Source organism: Triticum urartu, chromosome 6A (assembly GCF_056163025.1).
Source record: "Triticum urartu cultivar PI428250 chromosome 6A, HENAU_Tu73, whole genome shotgun sequence".
Lineage (NCBI taxonomy): Eukaryota > Viridiplantae > Streptophyta > Magnoliopsida > Poales > Poaceae > Triticum > Triticum urartu.
The window spans coordinates 116,167,666-116,186,415 of NC_141878.1; the positions used below are offsets into that span (position 1 = coordinate 116,167,666).

Genomic DNA, 18,750 nt, shown 5'->3' on the forward strand with positions numbered 1-18,750 from the left:
TGCCTCTTCGGCATCGTCTCCTCTCCTCGCTTCCTCCCAGATTCCCGATCTGGAGCGGGAGGTACGCAACCACACGTCCCTACTGTCGGGGATGCCTCTTCATCGTCGTTGACGGGACGAGGGGAGCAGCAGCCGTAACAGGCGGCAGTGTTAGCAAACACGGGCAGCAGCCGCAGCAGGCGGCAGTGCTGACGAGACGGTGGTCCACGGCATGGGCGTGTGTCCTCGACAGAATTCAAAAAGATGAACTTCTAGCATTCTGTAGGAATTTCATCATGGAAGTTGCATAGGAAACATTCATTTAAGTTTCTCCAATTTTCTTTCCTAATTTTTTCTCCCCTCATCATATATAAATACTTCACAAAGTTAATTTCTTTAACTTCTCAACCACGTCTAAATTTTGGGGAAAGGAGAGAGGAATTAGAGAGAGACGGATAATTTGAGGAGCTTTCTTTTTTTGTCTTCTCAACCCCGTCTAATATATGGGAAAAGACAAAAGACACAGGAATTCGAGAGAGAGACAACTGAAGAGCTTACAAGTTCGAGAGCAGCCATGTCCTTGATGCCCTGGCGGCCTCCTCATCGCTGATGTCGCGTGGCTGTGGCTGTTGTATGGCTGCAGGAGATGGGTGCAGTTTCCTCCGGGTCCGTGCACGGTGATGGTATTTTAAGAACACGTTAACTGGCCCAAGAAAATTGGTCATGGTATTAGAGCAGACTAAGCGGATATGGTGTTCGAAACTTAGGTGGTCGTGGTTATCGACCAGATGTGGCGCCTCACGTCTCCCTGAGCCTCGGTGTTAGCAGTGCAAGTGCTCGTTTCCCATATGTCTGCCCACTCCTCCCTCTCATCAAGCTTTCTTTTCCATTCTCTAAATTCCTCTAAATTTGCGGTGTGCAGGTCTGAGAAAAAGAGAGAGGAATAAGATATGGTAAGGTTTTGGCAAAGAACATTCTTTCCCGAGCTTGGGAAATTTTGGTCATCTAATATTGATTTCATGATTTGTGGTTAATACTTAATACACGCTGTTGTTATTTGATCTCTTTGTTGCTCATGTCCTACATGATGTTGCATGGGGCACATGCAAAATACCATTGGAGTGACATATATAGTATGTCGCTACTGGCTGCATGTAATTACATTTTTATTTCACTTTGATTTTGTTTTTCTGCTGATCGTTTCTAGGTGGCTGATGATTAATCATTAAAGGATGGCGCATTACCCACCTGAGGGAAAATACCAAACTACTATGAAAAAATCAAACATTTGAGAAGGTAAAACCGGGGGAGGATTAGCGGTCGAGTGCTTGGGTAATTTTTGGAGTGATTGAATTGGTCGAACAAACTTACCACACTACCTCAGCTAATTCTCCTTCGTATTTTGATGTGTTTATGGCGAACCATTTATGAGGTGTGTGTGGTTCCGATGGTTCTGGTGGGTGGTTGCAGCTATGAGGCTAAGCTAATCGAGTGGTGTGAGATCCCTCATACGTCCCCAAGACCATGGTTCATACTTTTTTTATTTGGATGTGCTAAATGGCCACTGACAGGCAGAATTCTTGTTTTTGTAGTTACATTCAACAAGATTGTACACGTAAGATGTTCTTATGATGAGGATCTACATACCTTGGTCAGGTCCTAACTCACTGGGAAGGTAAATAAATCTCTTCTTGTGATTAATTTCTTTGTGTTTTGTTTCAATGGGTTTAAGAAGTGAGAAATCTTGAGGTTCGTGAAGTTTTTTTCCCAGTGTGGTTGATCTTTGTTTCGGACACAATCGGCATGATAAGCCTCATGTTGTGTGTTCTGGCGTCTGGCCAAGGAGTGGAGAGGTTTAGGGAGCATTATACTTATCTTCGTGCAACTAATTGTATGTTTATATTCGTTAGCTATGGAAGTCTTCATACTCATTGGCTGATTAGTTACTTCTGAAGTTTGATACTAAATTGATTTTGCAACTACAATAGTTAGCGAATGAATTTTTTTGGTGATTCTTGACCATTTAGTTATAAATGATTCAACAATCTATGATTTTAAAAATTGCAGTGATCTCTAGAACATATAGTTATGGGCTCAAAAATTATCTCGGGCTTGATGTTTAATTTGATATAAATTTTTGTAGCTTTGCAGCACACTACTTTGCTATTCTGGATATAAGAGACCATTTATGGCTGTAACGGAGATGGAAGTTCATTTCAGTTTGGTTTAATGGAAATCCAACACAACCAATCGATATTTGACAGTCTCTGTATGTTCCTTTTCCCTTTTCTTTTTAAGGCACCACATTTACAATACCAGCTAAAAAATATGTGGAGACGGACTAACAATGTAAGAGCAATGTCATACTAAACTTGGTACACGCACTGGAGATGTTCGCTACTGCAACTAAGCTCTGACAATTAAGGATCTGTGTATATAATATTTGTACTGTTCTTAGTCGACCTTTCCTACTCGGAATTACGTAATTGAGGTGCTTCTTTATTGGTTAGCTCATGCCTGCATTTTGGTGGTTGGATTGTGATCCTTAGTTCTATGCAGAAATCTCGAGGGAAGCGTTGGTTTCAGGCTCAGGCTACCTGGTTGTAGGGCTAGTGTTGCTTGTTTGGTTTGTTGAGATGCTTATTCGCTGGTTGTCCAGTTGCGACTTGGCTTTGAAAGTTGCAGCCTATTTCCTTTTAAGGTGTTGTGAGGGTTGGCTATACGAAACTATCACCTATAGAACTGTTGTGTTCCCTTGTGTCATTGCTACTGCCTTATTTTAAAACTATATACCCATGCAAGTATAGATTTTAAATTGTTCCCTTTGGTGCAATGTTTGACTGGTCTTAGTATTTACTAAGTATTGCCATTGAGCAAGCTCTTTCTATCTATGTGATTCAGTTGATGAATTCGGTTTTCTGTAGTCGATTCATACTGTAGGAGCCCGGGATGTCTTAACCACAGTGATGATGCATATATAGGTTAATGTTTTTTTTGTGGGGGAAATAGGTTACGTATTTAATGTCCTCTTCTTCTTTGTCGGTCGCAAGTTGGTTAATGTTATTTTTGCTCATGCACAACCAATCATAGGAATCGGTACAAGTTTATGTTTTATATCTTTGCACCCTGTTTGCTATTGCACACTTATGTGACCATATGCCTTTGGTTTTGGCCGACTATATACTGTATAGAGGGCATAGTAGTCCTGGTTACACTTGCATCATGGCATGCATAAGTTTATCTCTTCAACTGTCATTTTGAATCTGGTTTATGGGCATGGTGTCACATCCTGGAAAATTAATAAATCCATTTACATGGTGTGTAATACTTCTATATTCTTATGTTCTTGGCATGCTAAGTAACGTTGCCAGATCCTCATGTTCCTGCACAATACTCCGGCAACTTAATAATGCCATGAATTTCTTAGACCATACATTTCTTCTGCATCTCAGGGTAATCCGTGTCTTCACACCAAATTTCTCCTCAAGCAAAAGTACATGACTATATGAACATATGAAATCGCATTGTTAATATGCATTATATTATTCTATGGTGAATTCAGGAGTGTTTTTGTACATCCCGGGGCAGGTACAAGACTCCCATATGTTGTGAGCTCCTCCCAAACATAGTAGACTTTGTTTTTTGGATGATACACCTTCCAGCAGAGGCTCAGCCCAACAAGGACATTTTCCGACAAAAAATTAATTTGATCGAGAGTTGCTGGTAAAGGATGGTGCGGATGATGAATAGATGAGGAAGCCGATTTGCACTACTCAGAACCAAGGATTTGGATCCCAAGTGCACGTTTTTTCTCGTGGGGCACCGAAATTCTCGGTTACCGTGGTATCCGTGAAATCTCGGAAAAATTTCGGACGAAATTTGAGTTTGAATTTTGAATTCAGTTTTCTTAAATATACTATAGATTAGTCCTAGACTCTATTATATCAGAAACCGTTGTGTGGTGCAGTGGCTAGGTGTTGTGTGTGTTTCCCCTGCCTTAAACTTGCTAGTTCGAATCACAAACCAAAAACATTTCTTTTCTCAGCATCTACCTTTTTTCCTAAAAATTGTGAAAAATAAAATGAACAGCTATGTGACTCGAACCCGCAACCACATCTAATATAATTAGGAGGACCACGCTAACCAGTACGCCACGGCTGCCTGGCTATTCTTTGTGAGTTCCTAGCCTATCTAATTTAACTATCGGAGTTTAAATTCAAAAAAAAACAAAAAATTCAAAAAAATTCGCTCGGTACAAAGGTTTCTCGTGGGGTGGCGAGAAACGCGGTTACCGGGCGGTATCCGAATATTCCGCCCGGTACCCAAAACCATGCTCAGAACAGAAGGATCATTGGCCGTACTATATGCTTGAAACACCACCATGAATAGCACATCTTTGATTTCATTGTCTGAACCCGAGTGCTCCTGTATATAATGTACACCCTTCGTTCCTAAATGTAAGATTTTTTTGCAGTTTGAATTGAAATGTAAAAACATGTTATATTTAGAAGCAGAGGTGGCATGAACTGATCTCTTGAGTTACCATAGGCTGGGTAACCAAAACTATATATATGATGCATCTCTGCCTATGTAGCTTTGCTCACCATGAACTGATCTCATGCCTTTCTATGCTTCAACAAATTTATGAACGGTGTTTAACTAAATATGCCAATTTGCATGGTTTGAAAACCTGGTTCACTCTCGCCCTTTGCGCCATTGGCGTAACGGGTCATCTAATATTTCTCAAGGTTGAGGATAACCCAAAAGAGACGCCAAACAAAGTATTCTATAAACCAGTTTTAATAAAACAACAACTTAAAAATGGTTTTCCTAAAAATACTCTTAAAACTGGTTTTACTAAAACTTGTTTCAAATACTAGTTATCCAAACAACCACGGACTTCATGTGCGGTTCTACGTAATTAACGTAACAAACTAGGTGGATGAATATGATTGCGGAAAGATGTGGCTACTCTCAGGTGTACACACACCTCTTATCTTGGCCTTTGAATTCCTTTGAGATTCACGAGATGGACCGACGCATTGCAGACTGTTTGCAGGACGCATGCGTTCAAACCAGTAAGTGAGCCTAGGCAGGGCGTAGGTCATAGGCACAATTGTTCACGATAGATATGTCAGGGCAGGTTCTGTAGCAGTCACCTCACTCCCAACTATAGCGCAAGAGAGCAAATGTGTGGATTTTGAGGAGAGAGAGAGAGCAAGCATGCATGACAGACTTCGAGAGAAAGACACTTTTCCCTTGAGAAATTGAAGAGAGAGAGAGAGGTGATGCGTGCCTTATTTTATTTATTGAAATATGTGAATGAGAGTCTGTGAGAGAAGCAAGCGATGGAGAAGAGAGATTATTTCTCTGATCGAGAGAGAGAGTGCGCAAGAGAGAGCGCTGATAATAAATGCGAGAGAGCTTTTAAGAGAGAGAGAGATTGGGATAGAAGTGATTTGACTGATCATGCATGATGCATCCATTTTATTCCCTCCTTCCATCTATATAGGGCATAATGCGTTTTTCTAGACTTCATTTGACTTTTGACAAGATTAATAATACATAAGATGCATAATGTAAAAATTATATCATTAGAAGCTTCTTTCACATACGAATTTGGCGGTATGCTTTGTGTAAGTTGCATGTCATATATTATTGCTTTAACATTTGATTAAAGTTAGTCTCGAAAAATGTATTAGGCCTTATATAGATGGAAGGAGGGAGTAGAATTTAGACATGGCCTGAGGAGAAATAGAGATATGTGAAGGATGGCAGACGATGTTCACGTGAGTGTAGAGACGCGAGATGTGACCTGCCAGCCTACACACTAGGTATGCAGTCGAGTGAGACCTGTAGTTATTGTGTATGTAGGCCTGCAAATATAAACAGGATTGGAGAGTAGTGTTCGGATCACGAGGTGAGACAACTATAAGAAATGGATGGGATAGTAGGTGTACCCACACCCGAAAATATAGAAAGGCCACTCTTGTATGATTGAAGGTAAGGGGAAGGACGAGCCCATCCCTCTGAAAATTAAAAGGGAAGAGATTTAGTTGTTAGAAAGTTTGCGTAAAGAGCAGCTACGTAGCTCTTCATAGATGTAGGATTTTCGGTTCTAAAATATACTGTCGCGAGCAAATAATCCACTTTATGGATGGACGGACCATGTTCCTTGGCTTGCTTCCGCGAATCAATTTTTACAAACATAATCCATCTCTCGTTGCATAAAGACAAAGACAAACATTTTCATGATGGGCCTTAACTGATTTTTTACTACAGCAGTACACTATTTTTTCTTTCTTTTAAATCCCTTGTTCTTTTGAACTGTTCCAGTTTTGTTTGCGAAGCGGCGTTGTGCTAATTAATTCAAGCCGTGTTCGTCTGCCGGGAGCGGCACGGGGGGCATGAGGTGCTGCATCTCCATCATCTGGAGGTTGAAGTCGTCTTTCGTGATCGACTCCGGCGGATTGTCCGGCCACACGGCCACCAACTCTTCGCCGCCGAACAGGCCGGACACCTCCTCCTCTGCCACCGCCAAGCTCGCGGGCATCCCCTTCGCAGGCTTCACGCCATCTGCGCGTGTGTCGACGACATCATGCATGGCATTGTTAACTCACCGGAGTCGGACGTGACATATTTGGATTGGGAGAGAGACGATGGTCAAGATCCAACTCACCGAAGAAGCAGTCGCATTTCCCGCCATAATGCGAGGTCACGTCGCCTTCGGATCGGCTGCCACTGCCACCGCTGAGGCCGGACGGCCACGCGGAGTAGTCGTTCTCGTTGTAGACCAGCTCCGGCATGGACGTAACGCGGAGCAGGGCGGCGCCGGGCAGCCGCTGGTCCTGCTCGAGGACGAGCATCTCGAGCGGCCCGCCGGCGTCGGCGGGCGATTGGTTCGAAGGAAGCTCCTGCGCAGAGGGGGGCACCAACGGTGGCATCCCCAGCGCGTCGGCGTAAAGCTTGTTGGCGTGGCCGAGGCCGGCGGAAACCTCGTCGTGGTGGAGGTACGGTACTTGCGCTGCGAGGAGGGCCTGCGGGTTGTGGCTAATGTTGCCGGTGAATTGGAAAGGCTGCGGAGGAGCGACGTTGTTGAAGACGGGGTGGAACGGCGGCGCAGCCGGCCAGGCGAACTGGTCCGCGGCCGCGTCCAGGAGGAGCGGTGCTTGGAGGCTGCTGGCGTTGCCGTCGGCGTCGACGATGGGCCTCAGCTTGCCGGCGCGGACGAGCGCCACCTCCCGCTCGACATCCGGCGGGTACAGGGCCAGGCCGGCGCGCTTCCGCCGCTTCAGCCGCGTGTTCCAGTAGTTCTTGATCTCATTGTCCGTCCTCCCCGGCAGCTGCATGCAGACGCAGATCGGGCACCAGGCAATCGATAGGCAACGGCAGGCAAGAAATTCTAATGGCGAGGCGGGGTAAAGGGATCGAACGACCGGTGGTACTCACGTGTGCGGAGATGCGCGCCCACTTGTTGCCGATGAGCGCGTGGAGGCGGAGGATGAGGCGCTCCTCCTCCGGCGAGAAGGGGCCCCGCTTGAGGTTGGGGCGAAGGTGGTTGGCCCACCGGAGCCGGCAACTCTTGCCGCAGCGCAGCAGCCCCGTCTCCCGCCGCACCGCGTTCCAGCTCCCTTCGCCGTGCCGCCGTACGTGCTCCACCAGCAGCTGGTCCTCATCCGGCGTCCATGGCCCCTTCTTCAGCCTGCCGCCGCCCGCCGCCGCACCCTGCTCCACGGATCCACCCGCCGCTTGTTCAGGCTGCTGAGGCGCCTCCACAGCCATCGATCGATCGACGGACCGGTGAAATGATCCGCCTCACCTTTCCTCTCTCCTCCTCTTCCTCTTCTCAAAGCTTACATGCGATCGAGATCGAGAAGAGGGGGAGAGAGGCGGATGATCTCGTCGCCTACCTCCCACGCATCGCCGGGCCGGAGGAGTCAGAAACCATCGAAGACAAAAACATGAATGAATGGAAGATCAAAAGCTCAACGCATTGTACGTATATGTTCCTAATCAATCTAGAAACTGAAACCTAGCGTCCCGATCGAGCACATCCTCTACTAGAGAGGAGCAGAATTCGCCGGAGCTACTAGAAGAAGATTATGAGAACAAAGGGAAATATTTGTTTTGTTTTTTGTCAATCTAGTAGGGGTGGCGGGCCAAAAAAGAGGAGAGGAAAAAATGGGGGAGAGAAGGAGAACGCGAAAATAATGGCACGAAAGATTGATGGTCCTCCTATTGAATCGGTCCAGTCCATGCTTGATGCATGCGGCCATGCATGAAGGGGCGCATGCATCCCTGCATGCCTTCTGTGAATCCATCTCCTCCCGTGTGTTGAAGAGATCTAGAAGCTAGTAGGGCATCCACACTATATTGTTTTTGCTGCCCACAAGAGCATCTCCGACAGTTGATGTATAAGTTTTTTTTTTGCGGGAAGACAGATGATGTATAAGTTGGTGTAAAAAAAGTAGAGTAGGACAGAAGGTTTTAGGTCACCAGAAATTGCCCTAAAATTAACTTCCAAACTTTAAACAAGATCACCACATATTTTGATATTTTGAACTACGAAATGTTCAAACTTAATAAACATGAAAATAGCAATACTACGATAGATTCACTACTACACGCACACTAGAGACACACTAATGGTCACCATCCTTGGACTCCACACAGTTCTAAAGCTCCAGCAACGATTCATCACTACCGAATTCGACATCGTCTTCGTTGTTGTGGGACTCAATCTTGATTGCCTGTCAGGGCCAACCTCGTCCTCCTTCTTGCGCCTCACGACCCTCTTGGCAAAGAATTTGCGCCCCACTACCACGAGGTGTGGATTCACCTTAGTGAATCTCACCATAGCCACTGCATCACACTCATGGGCGGTGCGCTGCTCCACCACCAGGAGATCTTCCTTCCCCTCACCGCGCGACACGATTCATAGTCCAGGGACGAGGAACTCCGCGTCCTCGAGCGACGTAATATGGGGGAAGTTGAGCTGGAGTCGGTGATACTTCCAAGCCACCACGTCGTAAGCACACGCGACAAAGCTCGGGTGTGGTAAAGGTGCCGAGCCATCTCTGCTGCCGATCATAGTTGATTTTAGCAATGAAGCGGCCGGACTGCCGGAGCCGAAGGCCATGGAAGGGTGTGCTTCTCGCAACACGGTGGCATGGAGGTGGCGGCGGCTGGCATGGCAACATCTTAGGCGTCATGTAGGCCGACGGCGGCAACGATTCTCGGTGGAGCGTCGGCCGAATGTGGCGGTGGTGGCCTAAATGGATAGATCAATGGAGGGAGAGTCGTGGATCCGCCGCTAGCAGACAATGAGGGCGGCTAGATTCTGACGGCTGCGGGACGCACTACTATATATAGATCAAAATACTACTAACATCTCATCACTGGTTAGTGATGATGGTCATCACTGACCGATAAATCTAGGATGTGTTAGTGATGAGCCTCGGTTGGTTCACCGAGGCAGTTTACACTGTTCGGTCTAGTTTCGACCGGTCAATGCTAGGGGGTTCTTCCACCTCCCCCAGACGAAATGTCAACACAGATGGGCTTGCCTATTTGTTTGGTCAATGGTAGCCTATTATCACTGATCTCTCTTTTTAAAGGCCGATCATTGGTATATTTTCTATACGTGATCTTCCCACGCGGACAACAAAAAATTAAACGGAGAAATATGAACACATTCATGCTTCATCGATTATCGATAATGGGTTCCCAATGAGCGTTCATTGAACCGACGACAATTCCCACGATGGCGCTCGTTTGTCTATGATGCATGGATTCTCAATGAGCATGCGTTGAACCGGCACACGATTCCCACAGCGACACTTGTTTGGCTACCGAAGCATCTTTCCCAGATGCCGACTGATATTGTCGGGTTATATATACGGGGCTATGGCATTTTTATACCGCTTCACCAGCATTGGCGCACTTCCTCTGACACCTTCGACCGGCGTTGCCTCACTAACGCTCTTCTTCCCCTCACTAAACAACAAACGGCAACAATGACAGTCCCAGTTGAAGCCTTGTCGGAAGCCGCACCCACTCCCGCCACTGTGTCGGAGCCCGTTGATGCTCCTATTTGTGGAGCCTGAGCCTGAGCCAGTGCCAAGCCTTATTCCACCTCATGCTACCGTTGCCATCCACCTCATCATTGCATAGCCCGGGTAGGCTAGATTTGTCAAGCCCTTACTCTTTGACTTTGAGCCAATCCTACGGCCCCACCGACATCAACGATGACAAACTCGCCGAGTTGTAAGCATTATATGACATGTGTATGGTCCACTGGAATGAGGAGAAGCGTGCGGAGAAGGAAGACCATCAATGCCTGACATGATTGCCCCGCTTCGAACAAACACGCGCGGAGTCCATACTTGTAGAGGTTGAGGCCCCACATGTGACACCCAATGATAATACCCTAAATACTTTTTTTGCTATTATATTGATTGTGCATCATTTGCATTGCATGACAATTGATTAATTAATTAACTTGAACTATTTTTCACAAATGGGAAACAAAAGGTCTCCAAGTGTTTTGAATATTTTTATATGGCCTTGTTCTATTATGAAAAGGCTAGTTTCAAGTTTCATTTGATTCTCAAATTGTTTGACACCGCAAGGATCAAATATGGAGGCGCTAATAGTTGGTCTAATAAACCATTATCCAATTAAAAGTGTTAACCGGGTTGCCTATATTCCCCTCTATCCTTCTAGACCAATTGCATGACCTGTTGCACAATCGGTCTAGAACGTTCCTCCTCAAGTTTGTTAATTTGGACATAGTCGACGAAGCTCTAGCATAGATTCCTATCATCTCCTTGGGATAGTGAGGTTAGGGTTTCTCGTAATATGGAGAGATTTGACGTCTGGTGCTTTATATCGGGCTCTATATTTTTAATAATTCAAGTTTTTCACTTTATTTTTATTTTTGTGTTTTTCTATTATAAATAATAGAGGATTAAAAAAATCTCCAAAATTTTAAAAATGTGCATTTGGAAAAAAGTGTTTAGGAAATCATAAAATGTTCGTGATCTCACAAAAAATGTTTGTTTATTCAAAAAATGTTCATGATTTTTAAAACTAGTTCAGGAAACCAAAATTTTCCATGATTTTGAAATAAATGTTCATGTATTCAAAAAAGTTATGAAATTGAACAAATATTTGCAAATTCAAAAATTTTTCATGAATTTATAAAAAAGTTCACACAATTCAAAAAATGTTCATGAATTACAAAAAAGGTTCATCAATTCAAAAAATATTGTCTGATGAAAATGTTCGTGAATTACAAAAATTGTTCCCCCAATTTCTGAAAATGTTCTTCATTTCGAAACAAATTTTCTCGGGTTTCAAAAAAGATGTTCAGTTTTTTCAAAAATTCTTATGAATTTGTAAAAACTGCTCGTCAATTCAAAAGTGTTCATGATTTTAAAAAATGTTGATGATTTTTTAAGATGTTCATGATTTCAAAAAAAGTTCACCAGTTCGAAAAGTTCAAAAACTGGTCATGATTTTGGAAAGTATGTTCACAAATTTGAAAGAAGGCTGTGAAAAAAAAGTAAAGGAAAAGATAGAAAGGAAAGAAAGAGAAGAAGGAAAAGCGGAACAGTAAATAAAAACGAAAAATAAAAATAGAAAACTTAAAAAAATAAAAAGAAATAAAAACTAGAAGAAAAAACAAAGGAAAAATTAAAAGAACTGTGGGGAAGGAATCCCGAAATGGGCCCGCCCAGAAAGGATCTGACGCTGTTGGGGTGTGTATGTACGAGCTCGCTATTTGGCGACCAACGCGCCAAATAGGAGTGGCCTTTGTATTGGCCTAGAAACGAAGCAACCTATGAATAGGGCCTGGCCCTGTCATGCCCGGCCCGCGTATAAAAGGGCCTAGCCGGCCTTAACGCTGGGCTTCGGAGATCGGCCGTTTCCTGGCAGACCGAAGGCCGGCCCGGCCCTTTTATTCGTGTGGTGTGCCGGGCCAACAATCCGTGCCCGCGAACCGGCCTTACAAACACGGGCCATATGACCAGGGTTGGGTAACAAAATCTTTGGGGTTTTGACTAATTTTCGCCTCCCCTCTAAGAGACTAATTTTCGCCGTCGACCGGCGGCAACGCCGACAACCTCCGACGCTTCCTCCTTCTCCTCCCCGGCGATGGGAGACCTCCGCCTCCGACTAAACCAGACACAGAGGGTCCGCCTCGAGGCCGCACTCCACGAGCTCCAGACCCTCGCCGCCGCCGCCGCCGCCGCCGTCACCTTCGCGGACAACATCCCCGTCAACCCCGAGGACACCATCCTCAAGTATCAGCCCGCCCTCACATCCCCCTTTCCACCTGTTGCTCCGCTCGTGTTTCGTGATGGGACTTATAGGGTTCTCGGGCGTGCGCGTGTGTTTGCTTTGCGTGCAGGGGGCATGGCACGTCTGATCAGGATGGGGAGGTTGTGGCGACGGTGTGCGGCGTGGTGGAGCGGGTCCAAAATCTCGTCTGCGTGAGGACGCTCCGGGCAAGGTGCTCTCTCCCTGCCTTCCCCCTGTTCTCCGCTCTAGCAGTTTCCAGCCAGCGATTTGATTGGTTTCTGTTTCCCTGCCTGGCAATGCTGGCATTACTATGGCATGCCGAGTAGTACAATGGCCTACGCAGCATGAATTGATTGGTTGGCTTATACTTGTTTGTGAATGGATTATTGTAGTGCGCACTGAAGTTTCATACTGAAATATTACGGGGTGTTGGATTCGAGCAGGGTGGTTATTATCTGTGCTGAATCGAACTCTAGATATTTGGGTTCACTATAACTTGTTATACTAATTGATTTACAGGGCAGGGAGTGCATTCTACCCTAATTCGTTGAAGGCGTAGTTGTTTGTTTGATTATCATTGGTCTGTCAATTGACAGATGGTAAAAATAAGCCTTCTCTAGTACCCGGTGGGAAGGGGGGTGGGGGGGGGGGGGGATAGGGGCCATTTGATTCTACTTTAATAAAAATTGTTGCAAATGTACTTAACATTTAAAATTATGGATGACTTCTAGCTAGGCTTAGCTCATTTTTCTCTTGGACTTTTTCAGGTATAAGCCACAGAAAGGGGATATCATTATTGGCCGTGTCAGTGAGGTACGAGCACTTTGTGTCACTCTCTCAATGTTCTTCTCCTTTTTATAACATGGTTCCTGGTAGGAATGAGCTACACACCTGAATGTAATAAAACATGTCATGGATTTCAGTCCATGACGATGCTCTATCTTTTGCCTTAAAGCTCACGGTTCAAACTGCGATAGTTGTTGTATGTTGTAAACAACCCAAGTACGAGGTCCTTGCCTGGTTAAGAGCATCTTGTCAGCCACAACGCCAGGGGTGACCGTCGTCGACTGGTGGCATGCTGCCGACCATCACCCCAAAGCAGCTACACAAGGGGCTGGATTCTATGACCATTTTGATATCCTGGATGCTCTGGAAACAGCGCAATGAGTGCACGTTCAAGCACACCAGACCAAGCATTCCAGCACTGTTGGCTAGGATCAAGGAAGAATCAAGGTTATGGGTGTGGGCTCAAACTCTTGGGCTTCGGGTGATCTTGCTGGGATCTTGGGATGTCCATTAATTTTCTGTTGCTTAGCTCCTGGTGATACTTGGGTAGTTCTAGACACTGCTGAGGCTTGTACTTCGAACTCTTGTACATTTTTAATGAAAGAAACACAAAGCTTTTGCATTTTCTCGAAAAAAGATCCTCATAGTATATACATGGATTGGACAATCAGTTTTCCGTATGTTTGATAGTTAGTAGTCTCAACTATTTTGTATGGGTCTAATTGTCCATGTTATTTACTTTTATTTGGATATACTCCCGTATGAATAATCAGAGGGCATGGGTAAATCTGGCTAATTATAGTCATGCCATCACAGTGTGATTCATTCACTATCTGCTTGTTCAGATGCAAAAAATGTATTCTATTCTGGCCAGTATCAGTTAAATGTGTTTTTCCCCTGCAAGATTGCTTCTAAGCGCTGGAGGTTGGAGACAAACTTTAGCCAAGGTGCTGTTTTGATGCTTTCTTCTATGAATTTGCCTGATGGAATCCAGGTATGCTGTTGCACCTTTACCCCGTAACACCCATAAGTGTGTGGCCTTCTTTTGTTAAAAAAGAACCATCAGCATATTCTTTCAGCTGGTGCATAATGGATATGGAGGGTAAGATATGAAAACGTGTGTGGGACAACGGGCTGACAACTGGAATATTCTTGCAGTACAATCTGGTAGATAAAATGATGCTAGACTACATCAAACAGATAATTCAACATGTCTCAAACCACACTTTCTAGCTGACTTAACAGTAGCTTGTACCAATGTCTCCCCTAAGATATGCAGAGTACAGTAGCGACCAGGAAATTATTCAATTTCCTGCTTTTGTGGAAACTATATAAACTACAGTTACTTTCTTGAAGCATAAGTTGGATGTTATTTTAGAATGGAGATTTAAATGTTGCATCTTCTTCAAAGAGATCAATGACTGTTCATCATTAGCATGTGACATCTTTCACTAGTTAATTTTTCACCAATATTCTGGTTAATGATTTTTTTCCCACCCGCCTATTAGAGACGGAGAACTGATATTGATGAGCTTAATATGCGGAGTATACTTGAAGAAAATGACCTTGTCTGTGTGAGTATCGCTCCCCCCCCCCCCCCCCCTTTCTACAAATGATTATATATATTTGCTTATATATTTATCCTCTGAGTCGTACCAAACTACAAGTATGCATAAACAATGATATAGGCTGTTCAGCACTCCAGCTTGGCATATTTGTCTGCACCTGTTCACTGCAAATGTGTTTATATGTCCTGGGGTACCTTTTCTTCTGCTTTTTCTTGCCATCTTGCGGTTGATATCAGGTTGAACCATCATTCTCACTACCTATCCACCAGTCAATCTTGCACGTCTCAAATTAAATTTTAGACACTAGCGTGCCCCGATATCTCACTTGCTTGGTAGATGGGTTCGGCTAGTAATAGAAGGTAAAAGAAATCTTGCAACAGAGTGGATGGACATAATTATTCGTGAACTGAGTAGGAACTGGTAGATGTATATGGTGACCAATATGTGTAGTTGTGGGATAACTAATAGACAGGAAATAGAAGTAATCGCACATTGGAACTGGCGGTTGAAAATAGATCGAGCAGAAGTGCGTGCATGGACTCGAAGTTGGCAATCAAAAAAAGCAATGGGATGCAAATATAGGAGACGAGAAATCAGAACAATGAAAGAGGGTGCAAGTTTGGCCCTTATTAGGTGGAAGAACAAAGCCAACTTGCGCCCTGAGGATCAACATCACTGCAGCACTTGGTAAAAACAAACCGTAATAAAGGAGCACAGTACACAAAGTGTTCCATGTCATCTACCATGGGTTTCCAGGTTTTTTACTTTCTATAAGCGAGACTTGAGTCAGTACAACAGACCGCAGCCCTTTCCAGTATAGAAGCATCACTGACTGTAGAACCAACCTGTGATGAGGTCTTAACAGAAGTTAAAAACAAATAAGACCAGAAAGTGTACGTGCTTATACTGTGCCATACTTTTAGAATAACTAGATGATAACAAATAATGCACAAAACTGACAATAATAAAGACACGAGGTAGATTTCATCTAGTATCCAGAGTTCTCAAGTCTAAATGTGCAAGCCTTTCTCTTCGAATTGTGTTGTGTTTTCTTCAAATTTTTGCATACCAGGTCAATGAACTACCATCATTATTAATTTTGGTACAGCATAGAGTTCTAGTGTGGAAAATTTGCTGTGCATTTTGTCAACTAGTCTCTGATGGTTTGTTTGCAATCAAGGCATTTTGTCTAGGGGGTTGAGTGGTGATGCTCTGATGGCATAGTATTTAGTACCGGATCTCATGATGTAGAGAATTTAGTTGTATTTTTGGAGTATGACTTCTGTGTGTAGAATTTCAGAGACGGGTCCCACTCTGTAACCAGGATGTTTGTTCATTGGTAGGGGTGTTACACCAACCTTCAATTTATTTGTACATTTTGTTTTACTATTTTTCCTTAGGGGAGTTCATGATACTGGGAGCATTTTTAGGCTTCTCGTCCGTTACTATGTTTGATTATTTATTTATTATAGTTTGTCACCCTTTGCTTATTTACTGAATGAGTACAGTTTAAATCTGATGCTGCTACTTTGAATGAAACCAATTATCAGGCTGAAGTTCGTCATATCCAACATGATGGATCTCTTGACCTACAGCCAAGGAGTCAAAAATATGCTGCCTTTTTATGTGATGAACCAATTGTGAGGAACTCTATGCATTATTGTGAGCGCTCTGCCCTTGCAATGCTGGCTCTTGTCATTATTTTGAACTTTTCGAAAAAGTAAAAAGTTGGTCGATGTTGATTACCCGGTGCAGTAATGCAAGGCAGGTTGATGAACCAGTTCATATACATGTTAAGTCCTGATATCTCATGTTGTTAAGTCCTAATATCTCATAGGTTGATGATTTGTATCTGATTGCAAGAGTTATGACAGTCTCACCTCTTTCAGAACCAGCATTGCTTCCTGTGGCAATATACAACGTGCTAACCTGTTGAATTGTTTTGAGTTATCTTTGCAGCTTCAGAGGGGTCAATTGCTCACAGTACCTGCCTATTTGGTAAAACGGCGAAAACAGCATTTCCATCATCTTGAGCAATATGATGCCGATTTGATTCTCGGTTGCAATGGATTCATCTGGGTCGGCGAGCATGTCGCGGTGGATGAAGGGACTAATTTGAATGAAGATCAACATAAGTTGAGCATGGAAGTGGAGGCTTTTACCCCACTAGAAACTAGAAGGCACATTTGCCGGCTTGCCAATGCCGTGCGCGTGCTTTCAGCCCTTGGATTCACTCTGACCGTCGAACTGATAATCCAGACCGCTGAAGCAAGTCTATCATCACACGTCGAGATAAGCGACATGCTCGGAGCTGAATTTTATGTCCAGACAGCGGAGAGAGAGGCCAAGCGTCGAGCCGATCTCTCGAGAAGGATGAATGGGCCAAGGTAAAATGCAGTTTGGTCCTGCCTGCCTGATTATTTGTAGAGTAACAGTACCTGACCTGTACGATATTATCTGTAAAGGAAAATAGAGCCAATCAAGAACTGTTTTGAGATGTAGACGCTTGCTCAACCCTGTCGCGTCCATGTAGTTAGTGGTAGCAGTATCAAAATATAGCTGCTATCGACGGAGATTTTGTATACTCTGTTATGTAGGCCACTGTTCACTTTCATGAACCTGTTTTTTGTGTTCTTTTGGGGTCTGGACAGGAGTGCTGCCAGTTCATACACGAGAGAGGAAAAGAGAGTATTTACAAGATAAAAAGTAACCACGAGATGTCTGGTTACAAAAACGCACGAACACAATGGGAATTTAGCCCGGCTCATCGTCAGTTTCGTCGTTCAGAAGGCCGTTAAAGCCCTTGGACCGGTCGTTCTTGACCATCTGAGTGCTCAGGAGAGCTCTTGTGCTTGAAGAGTCGAAGATGCGCCGACATCTCTCCTTCCACTATCTTTTTCTGGAGGAAATGGCAGTGTGCCTATTCATTAATTGGTTAGAAGCCTACAAAAAACACTACAGTTATGTACAGGACAAGGTGCAGAAGCTCCCAAAGGACATAGGACCTAGCTAAGAAGCTAATCAGGCTTCGGGCCAGGCGCGTCCCCATCATCGAACAACCGCTCGGTGGAGAGCTTCGGCGCTGAAGATTCATCTTGACGAGATTAGAGAGAATGTTCTCGGAGATGGAATGAGATCGAAAACCCCGACGTTTCCCTCTTTCCCAATGTGCCGCCCCGTATGAGAGAGATTAAGTCCATCCAAATGGCAGCTGAAAGAATATCGGGTGAGAGCCGCAATGTTTACCCGCCACCAGTCTTGGCAGAAGAAAACTGCCCATGCAGCAGGTTAAAGTCTAGTTTCCTCATCCCAGTCAGTCAGCAGTTTCCAAACTCCCCTCAAGAAGCAGTTTTGGTGAGAGCAACTCTATCGTACTCGCCATATTGACAATCTTCATATTCATATGAAGCAGTGATGCGCCATAATGGCTGCCTTCATCCCCCCCACAAATCTTCAAACATATTCAGTTAAATCTGAGCACGACACAAATCAAATCAGGACCAACTTTCCCGCAACTATTCGCTTGCTACGCAAGGCAAACAAGGTGATAGGTTTTCCCTACCTCCTGTTGGCGCTGCCAATCTACCTCGTCTCCTGTGGTCTTAGAGCGATGGAGGTGTGGTGGATCATGTTCCCTGCCGGCAGGAGAGCTTAACTTTTAAGTGCTTTTTTGGTGTCCCGCTCAGGATTCAGGAAGACGAGGTGGCGATGCTCCCTGAAGATGGAATAAGGTTCTCCCCATCAAGCCCCGTCCTGGTGGTGCGTCTAGCTTAGTCAGAGGGCGTGTGGAGGTGTTGCTCCGGTGGATCTCATAGGATTTAGTCGGTGTTTGTCTTCGGTGGGCTGCTTGGATCCGGTATTCATTCGTTTGAGTTCACGTGTCTCCATGTTGGATCCTTTTGATCCACACTTCTCTTTATCGGCGACAGTTGTTGTTCTAATGCGCTGGTCTTATGGTGCCTTAGCACGACGACTTCCAAATTGTCTACAACAAAAAAGTCTACCCGGCTTCGGCGAGGGAGGGGCGATGATGGCATCGTGCCTTCGGCTCGCTTCAGTGATAGTAGTCGTCGCTACGTGATCTACGGATCTGGATGTAATTCTTTTGTTA

At 44.6% G+C, this 18,750-nt stretch overlaps 2 protein-coding genes across 2 annotated transcripts; one reads left to right on the top strand and one right to left on the bottom strand.

The window, feature by feature from the left end:
* Positions 1 to 6,176: 6,176 nt before the first annotated feature.
* On the bottom strand, positions 6,177 to 8,262 carry LOC125514847 (uncharacterized). Its single transcript, XM_048680216.2, has 3 exons — positions 7,429 to 8,262; positions 6,659 to 7,322; positions 6,177 to 6,555 (listed from the first exon to the last, which is right to left on the bottom strand). Exons 1-3 carry the CDS (start codon positions 7,759 to 7,761, stop codon positions 6,344 to 6,346), a joined length of 1,209 nt encoding a protein of 402 aa, XP_048536173.1. The 5' UTR covers positions 7,762 to 8,262; the 3' UTR covers positions 6,177 to 6,343.
* Positions 8,263 to 12,042: 3,780 nt separating this feature from the next.
* LOC125517426 (exosome complex component RRP4 homolog) lies at positions 12,043 to 17,269 on the top strand. The gene is made up of 7 exons (XM_087526893.1): positions 12,043 to 12,287; positions 12,395 to 12,496; positions 13,053 to 13,098; positions 13,976 to 14,065; positions 14,580 to 14,645; positions 16,190 to 16,279; positions 16,599 to 17,269. The coding sequence occupies exons 1-7, from the start codon at positions 12,139 to 12,141 to the stop codon at positions 17,028 to 17,030; spliced, it is 975 nt and encodes a 324-aa protein (XP_087383019.1). The 5' UTR covers positions 12,043 to 12,138; the 3' UTR covers positions 17,031 to 17,269.
* The last annotated feature ends 1,481 nt before the right edge of the window (positions 17,270 to 18,750 follow it).

Coding starts and splice junctions, on each gene's coding strand:
- LOC125514847 (XM_048680216.2), bottom strand. CDS start 7,761: ATGGCTGTGGAGGCGCCTCAGCAGCCTGAACAAGCGGCGGGTGGATCC. Junction 7,323..7,428: donor GGGCGCGCATCTCCGCACAC/GTGAGTACCACC, acceptor GTCTGCATGCAG/CTGCCGGGGAGGACGGACAA. Junction 6,556..6,658: donor GAAATGCGACTGCTTCTTCG/GTGAGTTGGATC, acceptor ACACACGCGCAG/ATGGCGTGAAGCCTGCGAAG.
- LOC125517426 (XM_087526893.1), top strand. CDS start 12,139: ATGGGAGACCTCCGCCTCCGACTAAACCAGACACAGAGGGTCCGCCTC. Junction 14,066..14,579: donor ATTTGCCTGATGGAATCCAG/GTATGCTGTTGC, acceptor CCCGCCTATTAG/AGACGGAGAACTGATATTGA. Junction 14,646..16,189: donor AAGAAAATGACCTTGTCTGT/GTGAGTATCGCT, acceptor ACCAATTATCAG/GCTGAAGTTCGTCATATCCA.